This window comes from Protomyctophum bolini (assembly GCF_963924005.1).
Source record: "Protomyctophum bolini genome assembly, chromosome: 19".
Classification (NCBI taxonomy): domain Eukaryota; kingdom Metazoa; phylum Chordata; class Actinopteri; order Myctophiformes; family Myctophidae; genus Protomyctophum; species Protomyctophum bolini.
The window spans coordinates 17,838,780-17,866,647 of record NC_137880.1 but is presented as its reverse complement, the minus strand read 5'-3'; the positions used below and the strand labels follow the sequence as shown (position 1 = coordinate 17,866,647).

Here is a 27,868-nt window from a genome sequence, read left to right as displayed (position 1 = left end):
TGAAAATGTCATAACCGACAGAGAAAAGGAATAATTGCTCAAAAACCTTCTCCCCTTCAGGCTAGACAAACCGTGCTGAAATTAAATCAAAAACTCACTGTGACCACGTCCAAAGAAAGCATTGGAATGAACTTATTTAGCCTCCTTTTGAGCAGGCGTGGTCCATTTTCATAGCTAATGGGCCCTTTGAAGCTGCCTTTCAGAAAAGACACTTGAAAAAGAGAATGAAAAAGAGACCATTCTCTACTTCAATGGATTCCAGATGCTGATGTAATTTTATTTGGGGGAAACACAGAGCCAGGAGTGACTTGAGGCCTTGCCACAAGAGATACATCAACGAGCATAAGAGAGTTGATGCGTGAAACAATGCAAGGCATCCAGGATCCTGACCAGACTAGAGTCGACAAATGACAAGTCTTATCGCGTTTATTAGAACCCTAAAAGACACATCACCATGGAGATAAATGTAAAAATTCCAACAATACAATCCATCTATTATGTATAATGCAGTTGGGTTACTGTAAAGATCCGATCAACAAATGCTTTCAATGTGTACAGTGGTGCAAAGCAAGCATCATGGAACAATGGCATCATTTAAAAGACCACGTTAAAAGGATGTAGGGTAAAAATGGTCGGCTTCATGCGCTCCATTTCTGAGATGCAAGCGTCACACAACACTAAGTTGTGGGCAAAAATGGCACGGCAAAATTCAGTTCGTGTTTTTAATCAGTGCACCCAAGTGGATAATTCGTTAGTTGTCCCCCCTCCCCAATTCCACTGTGGACACCTGTGTGCCACGCCTCCGCTTTGCCTTCACTGTCCCACAACTCCCACCTCTCTCTCTGTCTGTAGTGAATGCAGAAATATTAAAACATACTTTTTACTTTTATGATAAATCCAGTAATCAATTTGTGACCATTGTGCCAATCATCAATGTTTGCATCATGACGTAAAAAAGACATGTCTACTTGCTCACACACTGACATAAAATCACAATGGGAATTTAATGTTTGTGGAGGACACTAGACACTAAGCCGATTGATTTGCTCAGACATTATGAGGTAACAGTCTCCATTCATTGTCAATGGGAATTTAATGTTTGTGTAGGACGGAAATCTACACTGAATCTACAGCTGAATATAAGTACAAAAATGTATGTTGAGGAAAAACACTGCCACACACACACACACACACACACACACACACACAAGGTGTCTGTCCAACACATGCAGCTGCTAATACCAGTGTGGTGATCATCTGCAAAAACATGCAGGTTGTGAAAGAACAAAATTAGACCGGACACTGATACCCCAACCCTACTGTCCCCGATTTCCCTATTGCAAATCCTTTAAGCCCGAGTAAGCTATATCAAGCAATGGGGCATTCTTCACACAATGCCACTAATAGGGAGGGTGAAAGTTGATTGCCATAGGGGGATAAATACTGTAACAATACTGGTAATGGCAATATAAAATGTTATTGATTACATTTACGTTAACCAGTATTGTGAGTGTGAAGTGTTGACGTTATGCAAACGTCAAGCAAATTAGTGTTGAAGAAAGGGTGGTCAAACTGCTCATATAACATTAGTACCGTTGTTTGTGCGCATCAGTCAGTACTCTATTGTTTTGTGGCATGGGCACCGCAGCACACGCATAAATACACCGGGCGGTGTCTAGAAGGCGCGGGGAAAACGCAAGTGACAAAAACCTCGCGGATCCCTGGAAAGTTAAACACAACCCCCACCCTGGCTGTGATGTGAAGGAGGGTAGGCAAGGCTAGAGGCTGCAGCATGTTGTGCGTGGTGTGTCAACAATCCACAGGTTGCCGTAAACAGAACAAAAGCGAAAGGGAAGACATATCGTATTACATGCCACATACACACGGCATAGGACAAGCCAAATGCCGAATACCAATCCATTTATGGTCAATGTAATGTGCACACTGCACACACCGCCCCATATGATGCAGCAGGGCCAGCGAAAACAAAGCCACTGTATGGATCCTCTCTCATCGCTGCAATATGGAGACGTTAAAGCCCCCCTGAGGTACACGCACTGTCTGAACACTGCACGAGTTCAGCAGCTCCCCTTTGACATTTTATTTTCTGGGAGTGGGGTCGTCAGGGATCGCAGGGATTTGCAAGCCCACCAACGTCCTCCACCCTGCACAGTGCACACGTACCGCGTGGCACGTACAAGCACACAGGGTGACGACCACTAGTGAGTCCACCATCATGATGAGAAAGCAGGGAGGTTAGTGCTGGTTTACCTGCAGGTGTTGCCCCGAAGATCCGCACCACCGGCACCTTCTTCACGTCGCTCTCTCTGAATTCAGAGTGGCACACGTCCAGGTCTTTAATGGGACTCGCCGTGTAATAGTCTGCGGTGACGATGCGCACGGCAAACATGACTGAAAAACTACCCCCGGTGCACGGAGAGCCACGATCAGCCGAGGTGACGGTCTCACTGGAACCAAAAGGTGGCAAAACGGTCACGTCCGAAGAAACGACGGGGGGGGGGGACCGATTATCCCACCAGTTCTAGAAACGACGGGGAAATGTAGTGTTCAGTTCAACGTGGTGGGGGGGTTGGTTCGGGTCCCGGTGGTGGTGCCTCGCCACCATGATTTCCATTTCCAGTCGCTTTGCTAAACACGACGAGTAATCCGAGCTGCAGCTGTCCAGTCCATACCGTTACTGTAACAGGACGTCACTGTAACGGCGGAGGCTCCCGTGATTTAGTTTCAGTGTTTAGTTTCAGACAGGTTTAAACATTCCAGCCGATCCCTTCCGTGTGGCAGTGCTCCTAAACCGAACAGATCTAGTTGTTGCAGCCAGTCAGCCAGCAGCACACAGTCGTACCTCTTCCATAACAGGCTAGCTCGCGGTAGCTAACATGCCATGGATTTAAAACAGTGCGGTCATGAGGCTAAACTGAACCTCCAAGCTATTTAAAAACGACTTTTCCTTGCCCCCTTTCTCTTTCTTTCCCTCTTGCACTCCGCGCTAGAGTTGCTGCTGCATGTGTCCTTTATGAAATTATGTCTTTGAAGCAGGAAAGTCTTCGACTTCTTTGATGTCTTTTATGAGATTGCAGATGTGATTGTCAAAAAGTATGTTGTCGTGAGTGGGGGTGTCCTCCTGAACGATCTGACTGACTATCAACATAACCTCTAGCAACCCTGCCCTCCCCCGAGCAGTGCACATTCCTTCCTGCAGCCGGTGTGTCTACTCTGTAGTGTTGTCCTCTCTCTCTTCTCTCTGTGCTGTACGTGGGGGAAGAAGAGTCGCGTCACGCACGCGTCCATGGCCAAGCAACATCCCGTTTGATATTTTCAAAATAAAATCAATTAATTACAAAAGCTATCCAAGATACAGTGAAATGTTTTGGTGCGTTTTATTCATGAAAGCAAATTATGTTGTGGTGAAAGCTATTCTTATTCAATTCTTTCTTACCCCTGTGTTGTGAATTGGTCTGAAGAAAGATACCGGCAAGGCCTGTCATTATTATATGGCCTATTCTGCCTGTGTCTGACTACCAAATATTAGCTAGCAAATATAAAACTTCCTGTGGACGATCTCTTCAAAATAAGAGTACCCTAAAATTGAATCATTTGAAAAACTATACATTTGCACATTAAAACTATAAGATGCTAGTCTACAACACACATTAGGTTTCTTTGAAAATAAATAAATAATAATAACTGTTCTGGACACTGGACACTGGACACTGGACAAAAATTGGTTCTATGTTTCAACTGGTCTGACATACGCACGCATTTGGAGAGACCTCTACCAGGGACAAATTAGCCATTGGACCGTGAGGCACTAGGTTTGACACCGTGAAAAGGGCTCCTGGGGCCCTTCATTGGCTGTTGATTTTGTTAAATTTAGGTTAAAAAGATGATAAAAACACGAAAATGTCGCGCACTATGGTGGCCCTGCAAATATTACCGGCCCAGGGGCCCTCGTAGGGGTTAATCCGTCCCTGACCTCTACAACACCACACTCTCCGCTAAGCAGCGGAGGTGTAAAATATGGCGGGCAATCCAATGCGGTCAGATGTAAAAAGTTCAGTTTCCAGACTATAGAGGACGCTGGACAAAAAACAGTTCTATGTTTCAACCATAGACTGTAAAAAGCAGCAGAGGTGTACAATAAAAAGTGGCGGGCCATCCAGTGCGGTCAGAGGTGAAAAAAAAGCCATTTCCAGACTATAGTGGACGCTGGACAAAAATCGGTTCTAAGTTTCAAGTGGTCAGACATACGCACACGTTCGGAGAGACCTCCTCTACAACACCACACACCGCTATTACCGCTAAGCAGCAGAGGTGTAAAATAAAAAGTGGCCGGCCATCCAGTGCGGTCAGAGGTAAAGAATGGGCCTTTTCCAGACGCACCTCCTCTACAACACCACACTCTCTGCTATTGCGGGAGAGGTGTAAAATAACATTAATTACGAGGTCTTATTCTGTCCTTATATTTGCTAGCTCACCAGGAAGTAAACAGGAATATTTGCTTTCTTGACGGGGCCTCATGAGTCTATGGTCGGGTATATGACCTCTTGATCCAAGGCAACCCAGGCCACTGAGGCTAGACAAGCACAGCATTTTTTCCTGTGCCGCCCCTCAAAGGGCAAATAGGCCTACAGAAAAGAGGCCTACTGTACTACCGAGTGGTGACACTGGCGAGTGCACATTTGGTTCACATTTTTATTAAAACATTTGTATAAATAATGTTGGATAACTTGGATTATATTTACATGTAGCATATCAATCTGGGGTTTCCATTTTACAGTTATGACACTCCCTTTAAATTGAAAGCCAAAGTGGGTTACCTCACGTGGCTTCACCTCGATTGCGTTGCCTCCCTGATCACAACGGCATTGTTATGATTAACAGACGGTATAAAACTATAAAACCACTTACTTGCCTCTGACTGCCGCATCAAACACGGGTCAGTAGCCTGATCTGGCGTAGGCCCACTCTCCTCCTCTCTCTTGTCTCCAACTCAGAGCACCAGAGCTGGTAGACAGACTGACAGAGCATCAATTTATTCTTTCTCTTAGATCATTTTTTTAAATTGCCATTTCTTTATTTATTTTTGTTTTCCAATAATAAAAAACAGATTTCAAATGACAAATCTTGAAACTGAAATGATTAATTCAAACTATGTGTACATAATACATATGCAGGACAGAGTCCCTATGTTTGTGATATGGCAGTAGCTTTGCACTGACTGTATTCCTGCATGGAGGACTGAAGGAAAAGTTAGAAATATTCATCATATGCCTTAATTTACATTATGCCTTAATTATTCTGGTTGGCTCACAAAATCCTATACCCTAATCTTATTGATGCAGTTCTGTGGTTAAGATGTTTTGCCTTCCAAGTAGGCTACAGCACATTATACATTACCATCAAAACACATTGTTGGACAAAATGGACAGACATAAATAAATAGATGGTAAATAGCCAGGCTATCTGGAGACTGATCCATGGGTCCTCTTGACATTGCTTAGTTTCTGGTATCCTTGAGCAAGACACTAAACACCAAACTGCTCCTGATGAGCAGGTTGGTGCCTTGCATGGTTGTCTGTCTGTATATAGGCGATTGATTATTGATTGAATACTTTATTGGCAGAAATGTAATCAGTACAGGGTACAGTCAAATAGAAATCTAATCAGTCCAGGGTACAGTCAAATAGAAATGTAATCAGTACAGGGGTCTAGTCAAACACACGTCCAATGGGATCACCGAAAAAAGTCCTTGCGGTCTTGTTTCCATTCAGGTCCTGGGTATTCAATTCGTAATCAAGGTGAATAGAAAGTGTCTTGGATAAAGTTGCTATAAAAATGCAGACCAGCATTCTCTTTTCATTTCTTCAACCTCCAAGATAGTTTTTGAGGAACGTCTGCCTTTTGAAATTACGTCATATGGCAGCCAAGTTAATGTACTTTTAATGTTTGTTTAGTACTTTTAATGTTTGTTTAGAGCACTTTTATAAAAAATCGAATGGCAGACTTGTTTGTTTAGTTTAGGGCACCAAACGTGACTTCATGTGGCAGAAAAGTCTATGGACTTTTAATGTTTGTTTACGGCAATTAAACACACATTGACATGTGACATCATGTGGCAACCACAGTGGACTCCCCTCACTACACACTTAATGTGATTATTATTTTTATACTGTTTGCACAGGGTCGCAAGGTCACTATACCCACTGGCTCTCCATTGGCAATCTCTACTGTGCTCCTTTCTTTGCTATGTCTCTACTATATGCTATATATAGTATTCAGTACTGAACACGCTCCTTTCTTCGCCACAGAAAGGGCCATAAACCTATCCAAACAGCCAGTTAGGTCCGGGTCATGCTGGGGACACCGATGCCAATGACTCTCCCAATGATGACAAATGTTTCATTAACATTTTCATCTAGATGTAGTCATGGTATCTGCTAGGAGGAGGGAGTATGTGCGCTCTGACCTTGAGTAAGAGTTTGGGCACTTTTGCTGGAGTCAGTCAACATGACTCAAGAGGAGCTGAACCAATGAGCCATCACCTGTTTATGTATGCCTGCAGCAAAGTAAAAAAAAAGGCATTGGAGTCACTGCAGGGACAGATTTGACAGTAAACTATTCATGAAATACAATGCATGACAGACACCTGTGACAGGTGGTGCCCACTTGATAACCTCAAAGAACACCCTTATTCTCACATACGCCCTATCCTCTGACATTCAAAACAGCTTTCTACAGAAGCTTTGAACAGCACAAGTGAAATGTATTCTATGCATGGGTAAAGCAAGGCCTTAGGCCTATGCACACCTGATCAGCTCCGAGACAGGTGCATTATTGTGCATTTTATTCTATATTCTATGCATTGGTAAATACATTGAATATTTGCCATCTAGTAGGAGTGCCTGCATGATCGTATCCCAAATGTATAGCCAACAATACCTTTAACCACTCTTTGCCTTTATGTCATTCCTGCTACTTTAATGATTTTATTTAATGCCGTTTTCGTGACATAAACAAATGAGAAATCCCGGTCAAGAAACATTTTGAAAAAATGTGTCACGCAACTCACATCCTGCCCCTTTGTTCCATTTGGACAGGTCACCCAGCTCTTAGTTGTTATCCAGAGGCACAGCCCCACTCTGCTCTAGTTAATCACTCACTTCATTGATAAGCTGACATGTTCGGTTCAACACGCCAGGCCTACAGAAATGGCACATTCTAGCTCCCTTCACAGCCAGGACTGGACAGAGTCCAAGAGAGTGTAAGTATTACAAAAAGAGCAGAACAAAACAGAGCAGAGGCCTGCATTCTGAACCTACTGTTTTAGTACATAAGTAACATAACCGAGTTGTCTCTCTTCTGTTGTTTCCCAAACATAGCAACTCGTGGTGGGTCATTAATAAATATCAAAATGTTCAAAACTTTCCTTCAAATAAATCAATACATCCGTTTAAGATTTTCAGAAATGTTAATTAAAACAAAAACAAAAAAGCCATTTGGTTTATGTTCAAAAATAGTGAAAATAGCAGATCTACAACTCACAATGTGTTGCTGTGTTGTGAGCTTGTAGATATTTTCACTATTTTGAAATATTGATTCATTGTGTTTTTGTACATTTGGAGAAAAAGTTTGGAATTGATTGAACGAGTGATTGATTGTCTGATTGACAAGCATAATGCACAAATGATGCATGGAAACCCCTATTCCACAGAGATACCAAAGATGAAACCATCATTGTACAAATACATCAATAAATATAAATATTATGCAAGGCAACTTTGTGAACTGGTGGGCAGGGTTTCAAGGCCTCTTTGCAAACTCATCTGTAGCCGCCTGGCAGGTTTGGACCGGATAAGGGATAATGCTGTATGTCAAGTGGCTTCCAGTGGATTTATTGGTGCTGAAGAAATGTGCCTACCTAACAGAGTTCCCTTTACAGATTGTGTACATTTTGTTGTCAGATTTGGTAAATTAATTGACAGAACCAAGCACCCTGATTGGGCAATGTAACTCCTACTTCCTTTTCCTGCTGTATTAGTTTAAAAACTCTTTCAACTATATACAAAAACAAAAAACTAACACAAACTTGTGGTGTACATATATCATATTACCAAATGCTGCATATCTATCTATCTATCCATCCATCCATCCACACACACGTCACACACATATATCTGCCACAACCACAAATTGTCAGATGAAACTATGTATATATAAATAATTACTTAGGACATACTGCCACCTTGTGGCTGTTCATGTATATCACAAGGACAGATGCATTATGATGCTTTGTGTTGCAATATGAATAGCCTACAACTGGCAGAACTGATCTGTTCTTCATTGAACTAATATAATTAAGACTAAAGATCAGAACGCACATGTACAGCAAACAAATACGAATGTTCACCACGGTCTATCTCATCTTTCCAGTCTCTCTCCGCTTGCTACACGTACTGCTGAAGCAGAATTCCCCATACATAATAGCATTGATCTTTCTCCCATAAATTCTACTATTCAAAGGGGTCGTATGGTGAGGGTGAGGTCTTTGGCAAGTTTGGGGGCAATATAACGCTCTTCTCTAAGCAGCCTTAGCAGAAGGTCCTGAGTGTCCTGAGGCCAGCGGTACAGCCTGGTGCTCTGGAGCCAGCTGGGAACATGCTTCTGTAACACACAGGTGCAACGGTTGATTTAATATACTTTACAGTCATTTGAGTCATTATAATGTATCTATCATCCGCATTGTACTTAAATACTCAACATTTTAAACTAAACGTTGTGAAAATATTCCCAGGGTTAAATGAATGACTAGAGGTGGAGATTGGCTGATGAAATCAGAGGTTGGATGGAATGAATGAATTTCCCAGCATGCCCCCCAGCAAATCCAACCCTGACCTTTTTTGTATGAGCCTGGAAGAAGGAAACAACACGAGGAGAAAAAAAAAGACTTGAAGGAGAGGATGTGATGAAGAGTGACCTATTTCTTTGTTTGTTGTTGCAATTATTTTTTACAAACAAATGCTATTCGTATGCATTTCTATGTGTTAATGTTCTTCCCTGGCTCCATTCATGCACAGCCTTTTTCCAGTTCAAAGACAGTAGATTACTGCTGTTCATAAACTCATAATTACAACAGAGGGTACTGGTATAACCGAGTTCATGTAATGATCAAAACATATGATGGGGGATCATGGTGAATAGTTGGCTCTCACCAGTTTGTAATCATGTTTCAAATGCTAAAATGCTTTTTCACTTAGGTCGCCGCCTACCTTGGTTGCAGAGGGAAATAATACTGGAACCAGTCTGAAATTCAGGCAGTGTTGTTGGATGAACTCATTTTGAAGCTGAACCAAGAAGAGAATAGTTAGAGATCATGGTGTTCTTCCTCACTCATTTAAACAAAGCATTTTGTGTATGGGGGAGTGTGGGTGGACACGGGGGATTGTCATTCTGAAACAGGAAACAGCCGTCTGCAAACTGTTGCCACAGAACTGCAGCATTAAAGATGAATGCACTGGCACTAGTAGTACTTTATATGTATATACTTAGAATAGACTTCATATCTGCAGTTAATGTCGCTCACCTGCACAAGAGCCTGTGATTCTATATCTGCTACCATTTATATCTGCTGCTAAATGTAGTAACAATATTTTGCCTTATTTAATTTCTATTTTACCATAATGTGTATTTTACATTGAACCTTCTACTATTTTATGTCTGTAAACCTGTGAAGTGACATAAAAAGTCGAAAATGTCTATTCACTGGAACAAAGGGCACTAAATAGAAACAGTTAATAGAAAGTATGTACAATACACTGACTTTGGTCATAGTGTGTACAGTAGGTTATATGCCATATATTAACCTTTGACAATATGCGCTAAAATTTTACAGTATTTCCTTTGACACACACACACACACACAGATGTAGCCTATTGTTTCATTCAATTGCAACAATAGCTCACAAATCTGACTTGGTTTATCAAGGGCTGGAGTCAGTCACACTGGAAATCTGCCTGACGCACTGTAATGATTGTCTGACATGCCCAGCCACGACGAGATTGAACCTTGGTGCAGGGATTCCCAACTGTGGTGCATGCACCGAACAAGCGCCTTCTAGGGGGTGTGTGACATGAAAAGGCTAATGGTGGTGCTATGGTTTTATTTTAAATATATGAACATAATACATATTATGCAAATATATGGCAAGTATATGCAGAATATATGCCATTCAGGTTCATTCACATGTGCACATAAGTGGATATAGGAAATATATGTCTCTAGCTTATACGACATATATGCACTATATACAGGCGACAACTTCAAATAATATGTCACCTATATGTTGCACTGTTTGCACATAAAACAAAAAATAAATGTTCATATAATTCATTTCCATGTGCCTCAGCTTCAGCTAGGTAACAGGGAGTGCACAGCCAAAAAGGTTTGGGAACCGCTGAGGGATGGTGGGTGCAGGTCTAACTGACATATAAGTGATCTGTTTAAAGTCTCATGAGGGAATTTCCTCATTATTATTTCATCATTTTCTTGTTGACAATTTAATAAAATTGAATTGAATTGAATTAGCATATATCATGTGGGTGAGAAGTACATGCAATGACATTGTTGTGCCACCGGAGGGTGATATTTCAAGAGGATATTCCATAAACATCCGTACACACATCAAAGGGCAGAGTTGTGAATTAGCCTCATTGTGGAAGTGAAAGATAACAGATAACAAAGATAATCATGAGAAGGGCCGTTTCCACAGTTATTACATAAAATAATAAAATGTAACATTACCTAGATTTGAGACAAATCTACGAGTAAGACAAAAATAGGGATGGCAGGTTGAATGAAAGTGGTATATAAATAAATATGTTCCTAATGCTTACCTGATTGTGAATGTACTTGGTGTGGAGACCGTGCTCATCTTCTCCGGCTCCCTCCACGTCTAGCTTGTACCTCGGGCTGATGACCACAATGATCAACACCGATTTCTGTAACAGACCATCTGGCCATCAGCTTACACTGCATGACCTCACAGATGCCCATCATCAACCTGCATGCCCTTGAACAAGACACCTTCCTGAAAAGTCACTCTGGAGCCCATTGTCAGCTACGCTCCTACTATATTCCTGTAGAATAGAGATGCCAATAGATACCATATTGTCTTGAGACTATAGCAGCTTTGGTCTCTAGTGGCCCTGATATAGAGTAATAAAACAAGTCAGGTTACTTATTTGATCAAATCGGTGCACAGAAACCATGCATTAAGATTACAGACGGAGCTTATGACATGTTAGGTTAGGGCCTAGACTTACATCATTCAGAAAGCTGTCCATCCATTTGGTGATGTCCATTCGTCTGATTGGATTATCAAAGATGTCAATCTGTAGATTGACAGAAAAAGATGAATTAGGTTTTTTACAACATAGTATTCTCAAAGCTATTATTCACATATATTTTATTATTTTTTCCATACACCCAAATGGCAGCACAAACACTAAAACTAAATGTTCAAAGAAACACCAGGATATGTCCATGAATACAAAGCAAAAAAAGCAGTCGATCTGCTATTATTGAAAATATTACAACATGCCCAAAATAGGGACGCCAGGTTGAAAGTGGTCAAAAATCAGTACACATCGGCTACATAATTCCTGATACCGATGACATCATAATTAAATACAGTATAGAGCTCAACCGCTATGGGTTCTAGTTTGAAGGGAGCGATGGATGACAAAAGGCACACCGAAGGTAATAATGGCTGGACCTACCGAAGGGTTGAAACCCTGATCAATGAGAAACTTGGTGAAAGGTCTCATCTCCTCTGCTGTGTCCACTGAATATGTGATGAAAATATTTCCTGTAATGCAAAATATAGCGTCACATTTTGTATATTTTATCTCTGATCATGATATGTACAACCTCCTCTCAATTGTAACATCTTTTACGGTAATTCTAAATCACATTAATATTTTTTTACATAGATAAGTTTGTCTGCGCACCAATGGATGTATTTGATCTCAGATTGTTCTACTGTGTTTGTGTGTGTGTTAGGTTCCGCACAGGTGGTGAAAAACAACCATGCTGTTTTCGTGCTCAGACCCACCCAGCCTGCTACCCAGCCAGCCAGCCAGCCACACATAGCTCCGTAAGGGAGTGGTTGCACCACTCAAATTTTTTGAATAATACTTACTGCACTCCGCAGGCAGGCTGATGGTCTTCCGGATCTCCGGTGGTGGTGCTACTGCTCCTGGCCCTGTCTGGTACGTGGTCACCACACTGACTTCACCCATCACCTCTCTACCAGCAACCACGTGAGGATCGGGCAAGGCCACATTATGGGCAGGCGAGTCTTTCATATACAGTTGGTTTCGGTTTGTAGGTGGCCTGCAGAAGGAAATCATCACAAAGGATACAATCGTTGTTTTATACATGAAACATGATCGCTTTCAATATACGTATATTACCAGTATATGAAATTAATTTGCTGGGCAGTACTGAGGAGAGAGACAAGAAAGCGACGGCAGAAAAGAGGGATGATAATTGACATAGATCCTTCTGAGCTAGAAAGCAGCCACAAAGGTTTTTTTTTTTTTTTTATATATATTTTTTTTATATCCCACGATTTTGTAACCCATTTTTCACCCCTGTGCCAATCATCTACTGTGATCCTGGGCTCTACACACCCTCCGCCAACCTGGGGAGAGCAACGGACTTAACTCATGCTCCCTTCATGCCCGAGTGTCCAAGTTGCTCCTTTACACCTGACAGGGGGGAGTTTCCCTGGTTGGATGTAGCGCGTGGAAGGAACACGTTATTCCAACCAGTTCCTTTCCCTTCCATCAGGCGCCCCGGCTGGCCAGGGGGAGGCAGTTTAGAGACCAGGATTACTGCATGTTTTTGTGAGGGTACCTACCCTAGGGGACACGGGGAGAACATGCAAACTCCACACAGAGGGTGGTTAACAGAGTGTGTATTGTTCTTGTACATAGCCACTGAGTAGCTCTGGTCCATAGCAACAATATTGTGGCTATATGGACCAGAGCTAGCCACTGAGCAGCTCCAGTCAACCAGGCTAAACTGGTATTGGCAAACTCAGTGTCAGCTGGATAAATCATGTCTCATCCCTGGGAACAATAACAGGTAATGAACATTCATGAACAGTGAACATCCGTTTATGAACCGTTTGTTGGACAAGAGTCTTTACCTGTGTGGTGCTGGGTGGTACTGCGGCTGCCTCCGTGGGTCCACATGGTGATTACAGAGATGGTCGTTATGAGCACGAGGGGCAAAGTTTATGGGCAGCTGGCATGGCATTGGGCATGGCCTGGGACAACACTCACGCATGTAGTGGTGGACTGGAGAGACCAGGCAGAAGACATGAGGGAACGGCACACGTGTACACATGCACGCACGCACAATATGCATGACAGCCGAGAACCAACTCACAAAGCTGTAAGCAGCAGACACACTCAAATGAACACGTCCTGAAAAATATAGCCACTCTACAAGCTGGCATGGGCCCTTGTGAGCTTGTAAATTGGCGATTCTCACAGAATGTTCACCTATTTCAGAATAGGGGCACTAATTCGGGGATGGTATTAACACAAGCTGATCATTTTCACTGATATTGTTTTCAGTACTAGGCAAATCATATCGTTAAGTACATAGATGATCAATTATTGATTGTGCCTGTATGTTTGTATACAACACTTACCTTGACCAGCATGTGTAAAAGGTGCGAGACATGGTGGTGGGGCACGGTGAATGTTGTTAAAGTCAGAAATGAGAGGCAAAGGGGGCTCCAAGCTCTCCATGGCAACAGAGCTTGGTGAGTGATTGTCCCTATAAACACCCCTCTCTCTGCAAGATGGTGGCCATACATCAGCAGCATAACCCCTGGCTATCAGTCCTGTTTGGCTGAACGGCAGTGAACAGTCATCATAGTAGGACTCTTTAGGTTCTGGGTGATGATGATGTGGGCCATGGTGTTGCCACTGGGTCACAGGGGGCATCTCTGTGTTCTTCAGGGGCCCACAACACTGCTTGCCAGAATCAAGCCACATCAGATCCAGTGTAGATGAGAACATACTTATAGATTCATCAGTCTCCACTGGAATGCTTCGGAGAACCCCTGAAAATAACAACAGACACGGAATCACAAAACAGTCTCCCACTGCCCTTATATTAGTGTGGAAATCCACACATTTACAATACAATAGAATATCATAAATACCTTTTTGAGAGTTCATTCTTTCACAAAGTATATGTCTCAGGATTCTTTTTGGCACGATAACTGAAAAAAAAGCAAAGGTTGTACAAACAAAAGTAGTTATCTTTGCTTTGCTTAACACGATATCAATTAAGACAACCCTATACGCACTTAGTCATAGTCTACATAAACATTAATGGTATAACTCCAAAATAGGAAGAATTCAAAGTAGTCAGTCTGAAATCACAACATGATCACAGCAGATAGGTAAAACCTGACAATGCATGTAAATAAAATACATAAAACTATACTGTCTCTCAGACCAGACATCTCTGTTCTAGAATAGGGCGTACTGTATGTTCTATGTATTTTGTGTAGAAAAACAAAAACAACGTTTCCCAGGCTTTCGTTTTCGGAGTAAATAATCTACTGTATTCACGTGATACATGCACACCAGTACAAAGGTCAGGATCTTTGAATCTAACATTACGCTCAAGTAGGTCAACTTTGACGATGTAAAGCCAAATTAAAGATTGTCTCATTATTATAAATTCACACGTAAAGAATAATGGTTATTGTATTGCCACACCTACCTTTCTATTATCAGTATCGTTTATCCTTCCAAGGTGCAAACCGGTTCTGAGGCTGAACAGGAAGCATTCCCACTATTTGTTCTCTTGAGATATGAGCGAGCAGGGTAGGGAAGTCCCTTAGAACCAGTTATGCAAATAATAAGGTGCATGCATCCAAATCTACCAATCAGGAGTGAGTTTAAAGCAAAGCAAAGATATCCAAGACCCAGTCAAGTTTAAACCATGATTTACTAGAACAATACAACTAGACATTAAATAAGCACACTTTAGGTGACAGATGCACACCATTTATAATTTTGTTCATAAATATTCCAATTTAGTTTTCCACCTCATCTTATCTGATTTTATTTTATTTATTAACTAATGATATGAATTACCTGACATATTGTGCATTTCAATGTTTTGCTTTTTTCTTGTTTATTGCTCTTGTGTTTTAATTTTATTGTTTTACCTGGTTATCCACTGTACAGCACTTTGTAACATTGTTTTGAACGATATAATAGATGTACTTACTTGACTCATTTAAGCAGTCACACCTGGCCTGAGTAAAACTAGAACTGGACTCAGAGCTGGGTGTGGCTGCGCACCTGTTGTGCATGCATGGACTTGATCAAGGCACAACAGGTTAAATCAGTCATCTCCACAAACACTAGAAAAATAGCTTCTGTCCGGACAGTGGGGAGCTATCTGCTTTCCTGTGTAAAGTGTCATATGTTGTGTTATTCCTTGCACATGGAGGAATAAAACAGTCTACTTAAGAAAGCTGCCCTGTGTTGTGTCCTTCCTTGCCCTGGGTAGTGACTAGTCGGTCACATTTGCATTTACACAGGAGAGGCGATAGCTCTCCACTGTCCGGACAGAGGCTATCTCCTTCTCCTGAGTGTTTGTGGAGACGACTGATTTATCCTGTTGTGCCTTGATCAAGTCCATGCACAATAGGTGCGCAGCCACACCCAGCTCTGAGTCCAGTTCTAGTTTGACTCAGGCCAGGTGTGACTGCTTAAATCAGTCATCCTCCATCTCACACTTACTAATTACTGATTTTGGTGTTTTCACATATCCATGTAACTAGCTAGCTCTGATCCATAGACCTAATGCTTAATTCTGCCTTGCATTAAGGCTATGGGACAGATGGCTTCAGGCTCTCAAATGAAACGCAGACCAGACTCTCCTCTGTAGTGAAAATCTAAAGAACGTTTTACCTACTCACCAATAGAAATGATGTGTTATGCCTGAGGAAGGTCCGGAGGGACCGAAACGTTGCTTCATTAAATAAGAACATACTCATGTACCGAGCAAATACACAGTGTGCGGGTGTATTCTATTGCTTTCACCTACTCACCAATACAAAGACGGGTTGTGTCATTAGAAAGCCTACTTCCCTTAGTGGACGCACTCTAAGGGCCGATTCATACTCCTATTTTAGAGCCGAATAAAAGTCGGTTCGGGCGGGGCGCAATAGCCTAGGGGACGCGGGGGACGCGTCCCCTGCCAGCGTCACATTGGTCCCCCCCAAATGAGTTTGGGCCTGGTACGAGACTATAGGTACAGCTGTTGCTTCTTTCGAAAAATATAACGCAACATAGGAACCCCGCTAGTGTTTTTGGTCTTCGTCTGACAGTTTCTGTAGCAGAAAGACCTCTTTTCTGGAGGGGGGGGGGACAGTCGGTTTGGGGGGGTTCCCGACGGCTGCGCGTAGCTTCCACCTCTGACAGAGGGGAAGCGAGTAAGCGACGCCGTCAGAAACCCCCTCACTCAGGAAGGCCCAAACAAGACCTTGGCGCAAAACTTCATATTTACCCTGCTCTAATACAACAAAAGTGTGTTCTTACATCCTCCATTTCACATCAGCACTCGTGAGTAAATTTAATTGCCATTATGAAAGTTTTCAGTGACGTTGGACCCACAGGTTGCATTGTCGTCAATAATTAATCTGTCTTTAAAACGTTCTAATGTTAATATAGCATATTGGCATTGCATTTGTATGTGCATTGAGTCACTGGAACAACCTCTCTGTAGTCCGACCCTAACCATAACCCCACGTTTTGGTGGTTAGACCCCCCCATCCCCCCCTCCCCTAGGGTAGTGGGGGGGACGGGGGGGACGGATTTTTCGGCGGCGCCGCTTCGCGGCGCCGCTCTATATCCCCCCCTAGCGTTCGGTCAGTGTTGCGCCGAACCGTTCGGCGCTGTAGAGCCTACAATTTGACGTCATTTGAGGTTCGGGGGGGCGGGTACCGTCCTAAAGTCGGCTCTTCGGTGCTACTGAAAATTTCTGACGAGCCGAAATCATTTCGGCACTACAGCGCCGAATCGGCCCTAAGCCCCCTACCACACGTATAAAATGCCAAAAAATCCCTTTCAGGCTTTCTAATGACACAAACCGCCTTTGTATTGGTGAGTAGGTAAAAAGATTTTCACTAAAGAGACGCTGGTCTGTGTTTCATTTGAGAGCTAGAAGCCATCTGTCCCATAGCCTTAATGCAAAGCAGAATTAAGCATTAGGGCTATGGACCAGAGCTACCATGAAACCTCAAACCACACCCACACTTTTACACATGCAAACATTAGCCTATGCACAAAGCTTGATTAGCTTATAACGTTTGCTTGATTTTAAAGCAGTACACCGTTAACTTTTTTTTTCCTCTCACTTTACTAGAACTGAACTAGAACTGTTATGAAAACTTTATTCTTATTCTTATTAAAAGGAGTTTCAGTTCATGTTTTCTTCACCTGCATTGCATAATGCTGGTTTCTCTGTATGAAAAATGATGAGTCATTGATGAGTCAAGGTGAGTCATTTTCAGGCACATCTTCCATGAGCCTTGTAAAGATATACAGATGCTGTGTCTTTTCAATGTTCAACAAAATAACTAATAAAAAAACAAGCTTTCGAAGAACCTTTGGTCAGTTCTTTCCGTCCCAGCTCTCCTCTCTGTATTTGATGTTGGTCAGCACCACAGCGACGGGGTCCCTGGCGGTCACCGGCGGCGGTGGCGAGGCCTTGCGGATGGAGAACACCTTCATGGTGGTGTGCGTGATCAGGGAGCCCAGCTCGCGCGTCCTCGGCTTGCACGCAACCACGCGGACCAGCTCCTGCCGGAAGCGCCGGCTCACCACGCAGTAGAGCAGGAAGTTGGTGGTGGAGTTGAGGTTCTGCAGCATGTTGGCCACGTCGCTCGCCACGTTGATGGGGATGCTGTAGTCGTCGCGGTCGAACGCCTCCCGGTTGTACTTGGTGCGCAGGATGCAGTACGTGACGAAACGCGGCAGGCTGAGGATGACGAAGGCCGCCGACACCGTGCTCAGGAGTATGATGGTCCGCCGCACCATGCCGCGGGCGCTGCGGCCGCGCATCACGCGGCACTCCTCCTTGGTGAACAGCTGGCTGGCGCGGGTCAGGTGGTAGGCGATGAGGTAGTTGAAGACGATGACCAGGACGATGGGGATGCAGATGGAGAGGGAGGTGGTGATCCACACCAGGACCGTGGTGTATGTGGCGGCGCGGTAGTGGCACATGATCAGCGTGATGTTTGCGCCCTCCACGGTGGTGGTGTTGACGGGGGTGCTTTTGCTTACCCAGGCTATGGGTACGGAGACCAAGTGAGACAGCACGATGATGCCGCCGCAGGTCATCCTGGTGACGCGCGCCTGGGACAGGTGCTGCCTGGTGGCCGCGCTTTTTAGGACCAGGTAGCGCTCTATGGTGAAGACCACGATGATCCACGAAGAGCTGTAGAGAGATCCGTTCTGGAAGATTCCCAGAATGCCACACCAGGGGTGGGAGTTCCAGAAAGGGCGCACCAGCCAGAAGGTCAAGGTCAGGTCTATCAGGCTGACCCACACCAGGTAGAAGGTGTCCACCACGGCCAGGCAGCTCAGGTAAACCACAGCCGATTCCGACATGCCGCAGTTACGGAAACAGATCATATAAAAGGTGAAGAGGTTGGCTGGAAGGCAGAGTGGAGAGTGGGGATAAGACACCAATACAAAACAGGAGAAAATATACTGTATATTTGCAGTTGCACTAATGATTCGCTGCAAATTAGGTTTATTGACACAACACACAGAGGGCTGTATTTTGCGTGTCTTAAGTACCAGGTCTTATTCCCTAACTTGAGTAAACTAAAGACCTGGAGGCGTGATCAATGCCATTTGGCTATTCTGAGTGGCCAAAGAGCATTGATCACGCCTCCAGGTCTTTAGTTTACTCAAGTTAGGGAATAAGACCTGGTACTTAAGACACGCAAATTACAGCCCAAACTGTCAGCTATTTGCGATAAACAAAGGAAACGATTCAAATATCTCAACATACATAATCAACCTAAAATGCCACTTTCAATGACTACTGCAGTTTATGACAAGCGTCTTTAGTACTTATTAGAGTGAACTTGTCTGTCTATTATATGAAGTGCTGCAAATGTGATGCATAGCCTGAAACCAGCCTCTGGCAGTGTTCCTGAGGATTCTACACATGCCAGACCATTGGTATGGTCCTTTAAAGACTATGCTGGAACATTTTGGAACCTTTGAGTTGTTATATGACTTGAACCCTAGCGTCCCTATTCTGCAGGTGAACATTCAGCAAAAATACTAGATATACAAGCTCACAACGTGTCACACATTATGAAATTGTAGATCAGCTAAACTGTGTAGAGTCCTGGGGGGCTATAGCCTATTATATTATATATTACTATACTATATTTATCTTGGACTGTAAAATCTATATTCTACAAATCCTAATAAGATTTTCTTGTCTTCATATAAATACATCAACCACAAACCGCCATGTCATAAAACAATACACAAGGACATGTACAGTATGTACCTGGAACACCCATACTGAACAGAAGTGGGTAGTAGACCTTCTGGAGATTTATGAAGAATGAGAAGTTAGTGTCTTCCATGATTCACTCAACACCAAGCAACAGCATACACGGCGACACCTGCAATAAAGCCATTAGGGAGCTGGAAGGGACGACAGTATTGATGGGAGAGAGGAGAACAGTACATTAGACAAATAGCCGACTGATGAGGAGTTACATCATAGAAAAACCACTACACGTTTCACTTTGTGCAGGACAAAAAAACGTTTAGATAAAATGAAGCAGTGTGTCCTCCTTAATTGTTTGGTATAAGTTAAAGCGTTACATGTGCCGACGTCTCATCAGTTGATGGGGAATTTAGTCAAGAAATGTGAAAATAGTATGTTGTTTTGGTCCAAATGCTCAATTTGTCGTCCACAGTGATATTACTTTATTACATAACATTTGCCATTCCCCTAACCCCACTGACTCATCTGTCACACGCTTACAGGTGTATTCTGGGCATGTCATAATTGGTGAGCATTTGGCATGCACTATGAGCTTGTGTATAGTGGCTATTTTCAACAAGAACATTTGGTGCAAAGACAAAGAAAGGAAGACCCATTGGTGGTCAAAAACATTTCACATGTATTCATTCATATAGTATAGAAGACAGCAAACTCATTATATTACTCAAATAGTGAAGAACCTGCATTATTGACCTTGTCAAGCAAATCATTTGTTATTTAATTCGACAGCTACTGTATGAGTGTGTTACTTACACAGAGGTGCATGCCAGCTGGTTTATAGATCTCCACTGGGAAGGCAATCCGTGGTCTGTGATATGAGGAGGAATGGATGATATGACCACAGCTGGCACTCATAATGTAAATCCTCCCCTCTTCTTAGAGGAGGGTCTAATCAGTAATCACTAATCACCTGATCTACCAATTCTAACATTTTAACTACTGTAATAGACAGAGACAGGTAAAAACATTATGACGGTATCTGACAAATATTGTGTCATTGTGAATTATCATGAGATTGATACAAGATTTGTAACAAAATAAGGGTAAAGTTAAGCTAAGTAGAACATAATAGAGGAGAGATGTTAAGTATTTATTTAAGAACTGAGATTTAGCAAATTAGTGTAACAGACTGCTGCTGTAAACTAGAATCCCCATAGGGAAATGCAGGTGTTGTATCAATAACAAGCAGAATGTACACTACAATGTAGAAGAGATATGAATGAAAATTTAATTTCGTTGCTGTCGGGAGTAAACCATGCACCATGCAACTCCATTTTGGTTTTAGATATTTTTTTGCAGTGCTATAATTGAACATTATTATATACACCCTTTACGTCTGTGCGTTGGTTAAAAACATATTTAACTAATGAAAAGTAATAAGTAGTAAAAACTAAGCGCTTCGGACAAAACCTCTTAACTCCATTGGACTCTCAAACTGTCTGCCAAAAGAGCTAACTCCACCACCTCTCCCCGTCATGCAAGTAATTGATAATATACCGGTATATGGAGTTGCTATAGCAATTGATAGGCTCACTAACTGATGCACTGTCAGAGCCTTTTCTAGATTACCGTAGCCTGGCCATGTACAATCTATCATCACCAGTAAATATGAAGACACATCTATCTACTATGAATGGATACAGTATACTGTACAGTGTATACAAACTGTTTACAGTAGATAGGCTGATATGTAGCCTACATTGTCAACCGACCTACAACAGTGGGTATATGGAATACCCATTTACTAGTCTAAATTCAGAGATCTCATGACAACAAAGCCTTAATGGCTCTTATCAGTAAATACTTTATACCCTGCACACCTGCATTGATCCAGAAATCAAACATTACATGGCAAACACCAGCCTGATGTCATGGTTAGAGAAGTGAGCTCTTATAACTGTGGAGTCAATGTTTGAATCACAGCTCGGAAAAAACACATAATCCTTAAGTGGTCGATGACGATGGGTGGGCCGCGCCGCCGTGGACACTTCAAGTGGGCCCTTATCCAGAAAAGATCAGCCTATAGCGACATAAGTAGTCAAACACAGGCATGTGTTACACAGAGAACATCTACAGAAGAAATGGAGAAAATAAGTGTCTTGGAAAGAGTGTAAAAGGTTTTATTGTTTTTTAATTCCAAACAAAAAGTCACCGAATTAACAAAACGGTAATGTTAAAAAATGGAAATTAAAGTTATAATAAAGGGAAGTTACCTACACTTAAAAACCATTTATCCGTACAACTGAAGAAAACGAGTGCTTAGCATAAAGACCATTCAGAAGTATAGGATCCAGGGTTGGACTCAATTCACTTTCTACTGAACAGAGTCAGCAATAAATCTGAAACACTTTTGACATAAAAAATAGCTCAGTAACCTTTTACTTTAAAATGGCCGTCCTGCAGTGTACCGTATGCATTATGGAATAGTATGGATAAAAGCCTATATAATGGATTAACAAGTGCACAGTGGCTGCATTTAAATGGTCAATATTTATTCATTCAGAATGAATTCATTACGAACAGAGATTCATACCCAACTGTTTACATGGAACCTGAATAAAAGCTTTCCTCGTTCATTTACATGACCAAAGCATTCATTCAGAATGCTACTACTACTAAGGGCAGACATGTGTAAAATAATGCAATCCAAACTTTCAGGAGTGTTCAGAATAAAGTGTTGATATGGACAAACCCGAATGAAAATTAATTCGGGTCAGACCAGAATGGATTATTCTATTCCAATTAAGGTGCTTACATGAGTATTTTTTAATGAGCAGTCATTCTGAATACAAGTAGAAATATCTGTCCATGTAAACGCAGCCAATGTTGCAATATTGGTACTCAATATGAAGTGACATGAAATGTGCTCAGAATACACTGCCATTTTCAACAGCGTCATGTAGTTACTACATTGTAGTATGTACACTGGTGAGTACAATACTGAGTACATTACCGTATGTACTATTTCCATAGGTTAATGTACAGGATAATGCACTGCAATATGGCCCTTGTAATGTAAAAACCTCATCAAAATGTTCTATTGAGTCAATAGAGCAATAGTGGAGATTGAAGGTCCCATCATCATTACGTGAAGGGAGGGCTTAGATTACAATTATAGAATTGAGGAGACTGAAAGTGCATTGACCCCAAACCACCCTTGGAGTTACAGTACACGCAACTCTTTAAAGATCTATTACTTAATAATAAAAGGTTAAATAAAAACATACTCTGTAAAAACTCAAGACTCTAAATACTTATTATAGAATAATAGCACTGTCAGTAAAACATAAAAATGAGAATTAAGCTGAAAAATAGAGAGGTTCAGAAGGTATAAGAAGGCAGGGATGCTGTGCCCACTGGCTCTCTCTGTGTGTGTGTGTGTGTGTGTGTGTGTGTGTGTGTGTGTGTGTGTGTGTGTGTGTGTGTGCGTGTGCGTGGAGGGGTAAGTGAGCATAAGTGCATGCATCCACTGTATATGTGTGTAATGTATACAGTATGAGTTTCTTTAGGAGTGCATACAGAATATGCACTCATACGAATGTGTGCACGCAAATTCATGTGTGATGTGTGTGTACACAATGCAGTTGTGCCTGGGGGTTTGCAAGGTGTGCCGTATGCATGTACTGTATGTGTAAAGCTGTGAATAATGTATTGTGTGTACTGAGGTGTATACTGTAAGACAGGTTCTAAGGTCATTGTCAACGGAGTGAAATACTTCATTCCTTCACAGCTACACAACAAGGGTCAAAACCAGGATGAGATGATGAGATGCTCTTAGAACAGTGTGTAGCAGAGTGGCTCACAGCCTCAGCCTGATAGCCTCAAAAGTCTAATATCTCCGCCAAGTCATAGGGATATCCCTTTGGATAGTGGTTAAGATGTTGGCTTTCCATGCGGGAGACCTGGGTTCGATTCCCTGGTGTTACAATTGGTTCTCAAAAAGTTCAATTTCAAGGACCCTCAGTTTGCTGTGCATTTGGCCACGGAGCCCCATAAGTCTTGAGTGTACAAATGGAACCAAATGGATCCGTTCCATTTGTACACTCTCAGAGTTACAGTGCATTTGGTTCCTAAATATGAATCATTTAGCTGGACCCCTGGATGTCCCCGGACCGCACTTTGAGAACAGTGTCTTAGAATAACTGCTATAATGAAACCTGGTAAGGTCAGTTAAGAGGAAGACAACATATAAATATTATACCTTCTTAAATTAAACTGCAAGGTCCTGTTGAATGCTTCAAAATGTTTTAGCAATGAGACTAGAGAGAGATATGTTTAAAAGTACAGGTTCTTGGAAAAATATATCAACCCCTTTCTTCCAGACTGTTACAGTAGTAGTCTAACATCGAGAACTGTAGAGAAATGCCCTTTTCAATTTGAAAAGCTGTGTTGGATTAAATTCAGGAGGAGTGGAACCAAACAGACTTTGTCATACTTACCTGAAGAGGTCTTTGCTTTCTTTTAATAGAAAAAAAAGAAAAGGAAAGAGAAAAGAAGAATACAGTCCAACCTGGTGCATGAAATTAGAGAGGAATGGCTGCTGTGTTAATAATGGTCAATGAGCTTGGGGTGAATTTGTTTGTCTTATAAAAACTGGGAATCATAAACCAAAAAATACATATAGAGACTCCAAATTAAATCTCTAGAAATTAATAAAAGAGCTATTATACAATAACGAGTTGCCGGTGCCTATTACAATGCAGGTGCACTTCTGCAATGACTCTTCTATCATTCATTCACTTTATCATAACCATCCTTACCTTCATCATCATCACCACCACCACCACCACCACCACCACCACCATCATTATTATTATCATTATTTGTGTGCAGGAGGAAAATAATAAGCCAAACTATTTTCTTTTAACAAAAGCAAACAAACGAACAATACAAAATAAAACAAAATCAATGGACTTTTCTTATTTACATTGACTACAGGCATTTCATTGCATTACCACAACCCCAATCGACTGACCCTCTTGTTCCCTCGCAGTGTTCCAACTCACATGGTTTGGTCCAGCCTCGACGCGCATTCTCTCAGTCTGTATCGGGATTGGCCACGGCGAGTTGGAGGCTTGCTCAGGGTCGAAGGGGAGAGGAGAACTCAAAATGCTCATTCGAGCTGGAGATGCTGTACAGTTCCCTAACGGGACAAGGCTAGACAGCCGGCTGGGGAGGCTCCAGAATTCACACAGCTCTGGGTTGGTTTTACTTCATTTTTTTACATTTTTTAAGCCAGTCCAGTCCCCAGCTCAAACTGTAGCCAGGGCCTAGTTGTGGCCCCGACTAGCCAAGATAGTTTTTTTTTTTTAGAGGTTGTCTCCAGGCTGGTATTGAGGTTCGGTTGCGGTGAAGTAGTCCTCCAAGAAGGCTTGGAGGTACTCAAAGGTGGGCCTCTCCTCCGCGTCCTTCTTCCAGCATTGCACCATCAGCTCATGCAGCGAGATGGGACAGTCCTGAGGGCAGGGCATCCTGTAGCCACGCTCCACCTGCTCCAGCACCTCACGGTTGTTCATGCCTGATGACACACAGAAACACGCACACACGCACGCACGGACACACACACAAAGTACACATGAATGAATACACATGAAGTGAGTATAAGTGAGGGGCCTTAAAACTCAGTCCGACCCTTCCTCCTCAGAGAATAAATGTTTCGATTCTGTGGCGAACCTTCAATACATAGGAGCCTTTATTTACCGCTGACTGTCATTTAATTATAAGAAGAAAGTGTAACTGAGAAGTCGCTACACCGTAGCACCGAGGACCCTATATGAAGGCCTCGGGAGATTTGCAGAGACATCTGGTTGTTTGTTAACCTCGTTCACCTTCCCTCGCTCCCTCACACCCCAGCCCACCCAGCCCCATCTGGACAAACATGTCCCCCCGGCGTGAGCTCATCAGCTGAGAACACTGAGTTTCGCCATACACATCACTCTCTCTCTCTAGTTCTGTGTCTATCTCTCCCTCTGTTTGTATGTCTGACTGACTGACCGACTCTTTATCACCCTCTTTCCATCTCTTTTAGAGCGGTGCCTCCGCTCCATTACGCAGCTATGTCCCCCCCCGTACGTGTCTGTCCCTGTGTCCGAGCACGGAAACCTGCAACACGGTAACTCTATCATTTCTCGAAGATTCTTTCCAAAAATATCAAAGTACATTACAGAGCACAGTACACTACAATACAGTTCAGAGCACAGTACAGTAACTATAACAAAAATGTATAGTTGCACCGCTCAGTTCACACAGGTGTGATTTTGTTGTCTCACAAACAATCCCTCTCTCTCTCTCTTTCCATCTCTTTTTGTTTATTCAATCTCTCTCCCTAATGCTCTCTCTCCCTCTCTCTGACAAGTTGTCCCCTCAGGCAGTCTTCCAATTAGAGGTTATCTAACACGCTGGCAGGGAGATAGAGGTTACCCATCCGTTAAAAGGCATTTTACCTAACAGCAGGAGCTGTCTGTTGTCATAACAAAAGGCTTGAATTTAGTACTAAGCAGTAAAGTATAATGTTAAATATAAGAGAGAGGTTTGTCTTCAGAGCACAACACATTACTGCTGATACGGTTCATATAGTTATACGCTAATCCAATCAGTCCAAGTGCAAACAGCCAGGTTAGTCTATTTATATCAGAATGCTCTTGAGACCTATGCCTCTATTGTATTGCCTCCGTGTATATTTATATATACATACACGGATACCTGACCAGCCCAGGTTCACAAGGCCAGTAGGATGTTAAGTCTTTTATACTGTCATTTATATTTATCCTTATCTCTCTTAGTCATCTATAGTTTGTATTAACCTTTGTTTAAGGGCATATGTCTCTGTAATAAAACATACATTTAAAAAAAAAATAATAATAAAGATATTTATTGGGCTTTTTGCCTTTATTGATGGTTGACAGAAAACGGGGAGAGAGATGGGGGAAGACACGCAGCAAAGGTTGTCGGGATCGGGACTCGAACCCGCGACACGCTGCCAGGCGTGTTTATTACCAGCCTAGGTGCCTGGACTACGACCAACATGCTTTATTTCTGTGAGTCCACAAGAAGTCTTCTATCTTTCCAAAGCCCCTGTAATGTATTATTAAACATGCACTAGTTTTGTGTATTTTCATGACAGTAAATTTGAACTGGACAATCGCTAAACAAAATGAAACCAACCACAGTCTCTGCATTGAACTTCCTAGCTGTTCCGTAGTCCGTAAGACCCCAACCATGAACCATTAATACAAGGGAGCTTTCTCCTTAAGTTATCACAAGGTTTTATCAAAGTAAATCCCTCTCCTGAGACGCTCCAGGTGAAAGCTATAATACACCACACTCAGACCCTTACTCCCTTATATAAGGAAAAGAGTGCTATGTTTATGTATCTTTATTTGGATAGTGTAATAAAAATGGAAGGGTCACAAGTTCCAACATAGGAAAAGCATGGAATATATTTTTACAGCATTGTATTATTTATTTTTTACCTTTTGATATATTTTTAACAGTAAATTATTTAGTTTTTTTTTTTCCATTGTTATGTTTTAATTTCTTTTTTTTACGCAAAGCACTCTTATTGGGTAAAGCACATTGAGCTGCATGTTTTGTATACAGTAAATATAATGTTTATTATGTTATTATTAAGCCTCTAAAGTGATTTGCCGTAACTACTATGCCACCACTTGACACCCATTGATCTCATTCAACATGTTGGCATGTACGTAAGTAGGATTCCACGGGGTCCCCTCCCCAGCTAAATGATTGATAGTTGGATGGATGCACTGGGTGTCCTTGCAATTAAAATGTTTGAGAACTACTGCTTTGTTGCTGTGCCAGTTCCCGGTTGTCGGGGTTTCTGCAGGTCATAAACACCACTACTAAGATAAGTTTGTGTTGTGATTATGTACTATCACAGTTTCGTTGGTCTTTTATGACTTTTTTAATAAAAATTGTATATTATGCTACGGCTGCAGCAAAACAACAACAATAACCCTCCTCACCTGGGTAAGGCACCCGGCCCTTGGTGACGAGTTCTGTCAGCAGGATTCCAAACGACCACACGTCTGACTTAATGGTGAACTTCCCGTACAGCGCTGCCTCCGGGGCCGTCCACTTGATGGGGAACTTTGCACCTACAAAAAAGAAAGGTCATGCTACTGAAACCAATTCCTACAAGCGTATGGTCACACATTAGCTAAATACAGGATAAGAGCTGTCCCG

At 42.3% G+C, this 27,868-nt stretch overlaps 4 protein-coding genes across 7 annotated transcripts in view; all 4 read right to left on the bottom strand.

Moving 5' to 3' along the window:
- The window catches only part of rev3l (REV3 like, DNA directed polymerase zeta catalytic subunit), a 91,611-nt gene extending 88,392 nt beyond the window's left edge, over window positions 1-3,219 (bottom strand). For both annotated transcript variants that reach the window (XM_080790303.1, XM_080790304.1), the window contains exon 1: window positions 2,272-3,219. In XM_080790303.1, the coding sequence (XP_080646429.1) occupies window positions 2,272-2,410 (139 nt within the window). In that variant the 5' untranslated portion in view covers window positions 2,411-3,219. The remainder of the gene's footprint in view (window positions 1-2,271) is intronic.
- A 4,727-nt stretch (window positions 3,220-7,946) lies between these two features.
- LOC308333803 (E3 ubiquitin ligase TRAF3IP2-like) lies at window positions 7,947-14,920 on the bottom strand. The gene is made up of 10 exons (XM_080790286.1): window positions 14,831-14,920; window positions 14,262-14,321; window positions 13,743-14,159; window positions 13,233-13,383; window positions 12,219-12,412; window positions 11,797-11,885; window positions 11,341-11,409; window positions 10,912-11,016; window positions 9,288-9,362; window positions 7,947-8,682 (listed from the first exon to the last, which is right to left on the bottom strand). Exons 2-10 carry the CDS (start codon window positions 14,275-14,277, stop codon window positions 8,536-8,538), a joined length of 1,263 nt encoding a protein of 420 aa, XP_080646412.1. The 5' UTR covers window positions 14,278-14,321; window positions 14,831-14,920; the 3' UTR covers window positions 7,947-8,535.
- Window positions 14,921-17,736: 2,816 nt separating this feature from the next.
- Window positions 17,737-19,736, bottom strand: LOC308334591 (putative G-protein coupled receptor 139; the record flags this gene model as incomplete). Its single annotated transcript, XM_080791394.1, has 2 exons — window positions 17,737-18,779; window positions 19,658-19,736. 2 exons carry the CDS (start codon window positions 19,734-19,736, stop codon window positions 17,737-17,739), a joined length of 1,122 nt encoding a protein of 373 aa, XP_080647520.1.
- Window positions 19,737-21,760: 2,024 nt separating this feature from the next.
- The window catches only part of fynb (FYN proto-oncogene, Src family tyrosine kinase b), a 95,882-nt gene continuing 89,774 nt past the window's right edge, over window positions 21,761-27,868 (bottom strand). For all 3 annotated transcript variants that reach the window (XM_080790185.1, XM_080790187.1, XM_080790186.1), the window contains 2 exons: window positions 27,649-27,780; window positions 21,761-25,181 (listed from right to left, as the gene is read on the bottom strand). In XM_080790185.1, coding sequence (XP_080646311.1) covers window positions 24,973-25,181; window positions 27,649-27,780 — 341 coding nt within the window. In that variant the 3' untranslated portion in view covers window positions 21,761-24,972. The remainder of the gene's footprint in view (window positions 25,182-27,648; window positions 27,781-27,868) is intronic.